This window comes from Acanthisitta chloris, unplaced genomic scaffold (genome assembly GCF_000695815.1).
Source record: "Acanthisitta chloris isolate BGI_N310 unplaced genomic scaffold, ASM69581v1 scaffold18440, whole genome shotgun sequence".
NCBI classification, from domain to species: Eukaryota; Metazoa; Chordata; class Aves; order Passeriformes; family Acanthisittidae; genus Acanthisitta; species Acanthisitta chloris.
Window position 1 is genome coordinate 10,390 of NW_008650141.1, and position 2,788 is coordinate 13,177.

Sequence of the window (2,788 nt, forward strand, 5' to 3'; positions counted from 1 at the left end):
CCCTCTCTCCCCAGAGCTACTCCGTGGGGCTGTACCTGGTGAGGCAGATGACCTCAGCAGAGCTGCTGCAGAGGTTGAAAACCATCGGCATCAAACACCCAGAGCTCTGCAAAGCACTCGGTGAGTCCTTCAGGGAGGTCCTGTCTGATACCTGCTTAGAATCAGAGAGTCCCCAAGGTTAGAGGAGACCTCTAAGATCATCAAGTTTAACCTTTAGCCTGTCACTGCTCTGACCCCTAAACCCTTTAAACCATGGAATCACCAAGGTTGGAGGAGATCATCAAGTTTAACCTTTAGCCTGTCACTGCTCTGACCCCTAAACCCTTTAAACCATGGAATCACCAAGGTTGGAGGAGATCATCAAGTTTAACCTTTAGCCTGTCACTGCTCTGACCCCTAAACCCTTTAAACCATGGAATCACCAAGGTTGGAGGAGATCATCAAGTTTAACCTTTAGCCTGTCACTGCTCTGACCCCTAAACCCTTTAAACCATGGAATCACCAAGGTTGGAGGAGATCATCAAGTTTAACCTTTAGCCTGTCACTGCTCTGACCCCTAAACCCTTTAAACCATGGAATCACCAAGGTTGGAGGAGATCATCAAGTTTAACCTTTAGCCTGTCACTGCTCTGACCCCTAAACCCTTTAAACCATGGAATCACCAAGGTTGGAGGAGATCATCAAGTTTAACCTTTAGCCTGTCACTGCTCTGACCCCTAAACCCTTTAAACCATGGAATCACCAAGGTTGGAGGAGATCATCAAGTTTAACCTTTAGCCTGTCACTGCTCTGACCCCTAAACCCTTTAAACCATGGAATCACCAAGGTTGGAGGAGATCATCAAGTTTAACCTTTAGCCTGTCACTGCTCTGACCCCTAAACCCTTTAAACCATGGAATCACCAAGGTTGGAGGAGATCATCAAGTTTAACCTTTAGCCTGTCACTGCTCTGACCCCTAAACCCTTTAAACCATGGAATCACCAAGGTTGGAGGAGATCATCAAGTTTAACCTTTAGCCTGTCACTGCTCTGACCCCTAAACCCTTTAAACCATGGAATCACCAAGGTTGGAGGAGATCTCAAGGATGATCAAGTCCAACTTTTAACCTATCACTGCTCTAACTCCTAAACTCTAAACCATAGAACCATCAGGGTTGGAGGAGACCTCTAAGATCATCAAGTCCAACCTTTAACCTGTCACTGCTTTAACCCCTAAACCCTAAATCATATCCTCCAGTGTCAAATCCAGATGCCTTTCAAACACCTTCAGGGATGGTGACTCCACCACCTCCCCAGGCAATATTCAAGTGCCTGTGCTCTAACTCCTAAACTCTAAACCATAGAACCATCAGGGTTGGAGGAGACCTCTAAGATCATCAAGTCCAACCTTTAACCTGTCACTGCTTTAACCCCTAAACCATCCAGGCTGGAGGAGACCTCTGGGGTCATCAGCTCCATCCTTTAACCTGTCACTGCTCTAACCCCTAAACCATCTCCTCCAGCACCAGATCCAGACACCTCTTAAACACCTCCAGGGCTGGTGGCTCCACCACCTCCCTGGGCTGGATTTTGGGGCAGAGATCAGTTGTATCTGGTGACTTTTTAATTTAACCAAACAGGAACATGGTCTTGTTTCAATTCCTTTGGGTTTTACTGCTTGGAAGTTGTTTGGACATCTGAAATTGCACAAGGAGCTTTTCCACTTTGCTTTTAGAACTCTGTTCTCTTCTCCATATGACTCTTTGAAGCTTCTCTCTTCAGCTTCTGTGGCATCTCTGTGCTGATTCATCTTCCTCTGCATAAGCTTCTGTTGAATTTAGTGCAGGAACATTGTCTGAGAACAGAGATTGAGCTGGTTTGGATCCACAGTCAATCCTGATCCAGGAGATCCTCTAAAACAACCATTTCTCCTTCTCATGTCTCCTAGTAATCAATGCACAGAGAATGCTCTTCCAAAAAACTTCATTAAAAAGAATTAAGCTTGGATGAAAAGGTTCCTCATGTGAAGAAAACAAGGCCAAATCTTGTAATCTCCTGGGAATTTCACATCTGAGAAGTCACTCTAATTAGGGCTGGGTGTTGCAGGGCTGTGTGTCTCCTTGTGTGGAGATATCTTGTTAGGAGCTGAAAAGGTCAGAAGAAATGGTTGATTGACTCCAAGGAAAAATGTTGATGGAAGTGTCAAAGGCCATTTCAGGCAGCAGCTGCTCCTCAGGACTTGAGAAGGATTTAAAGCTCTTTATGTTGATATTTTTGGGGTTTTTCCCCCCCACCTTGGGATGGGACCTACACATGTAGGACCTGCCTGGTTGCTGCTCTCTGCTTTCCCTGCAGCTCCTCTGAGTTTTCTTTTCAGGCTGCAGCAGCAGGGGCAGGATTCCTCCTTTCCTGACATCTTTCTTCCCAAATATATGCTGGATTGTTGCTGTGGCATGTTTTGCATGGCTGCCTTGCTCTGGGAACCTCAGGCCATGTGTGGTTCCTGGAGAACATTCTGCTGGAATCAATGAGCTCTGCAGTGGGTGAGCCAAACACAGCCCAGCAGTGCTGAGAGGGTTTTTTTATCTGATGGGGGGAAATAATGTGATGTGTTTTCCTCTCAGTTTGACTGTATCCATGTCTACTCACTTGTGGAGGGACCTGAAGGGGCAGAGGGCTCAGTTCCTCCTGTCCTAGTGCCACAGAGCTCAGGAGGGAATAAACCTCATCATGCTTAGGCTAATGAGCCTAAACTGACTTGATTGCAAAAGTTTTGCCATGAGGCAGAGCTCAATCCATCTGCTCTTTC

General features: G+C 46.3%; 1 protein-coding gene across 1 annotated transcript in view; it reads left to right on the forward strand.

Annotated features, from left to right (window-relative positions):
* Window positions 1–2,788, forward strand: part of PIAS4 (protein inhibitor of activated STAT, 4) — a 14,485-nt gene that overhangs the window by 7,348 nt on the left and 4,349 nt on the right. The window contains exon 6 of the mRNA XM_009083890.1: window positions 15–120. Within this exon, the coding sequence (XP_009082138.1) occupies window positions 15–120 (106 nt within the window). The remainder of the gene's footprint in view (window positions 1–14; window positions 121–2,788) is intronic.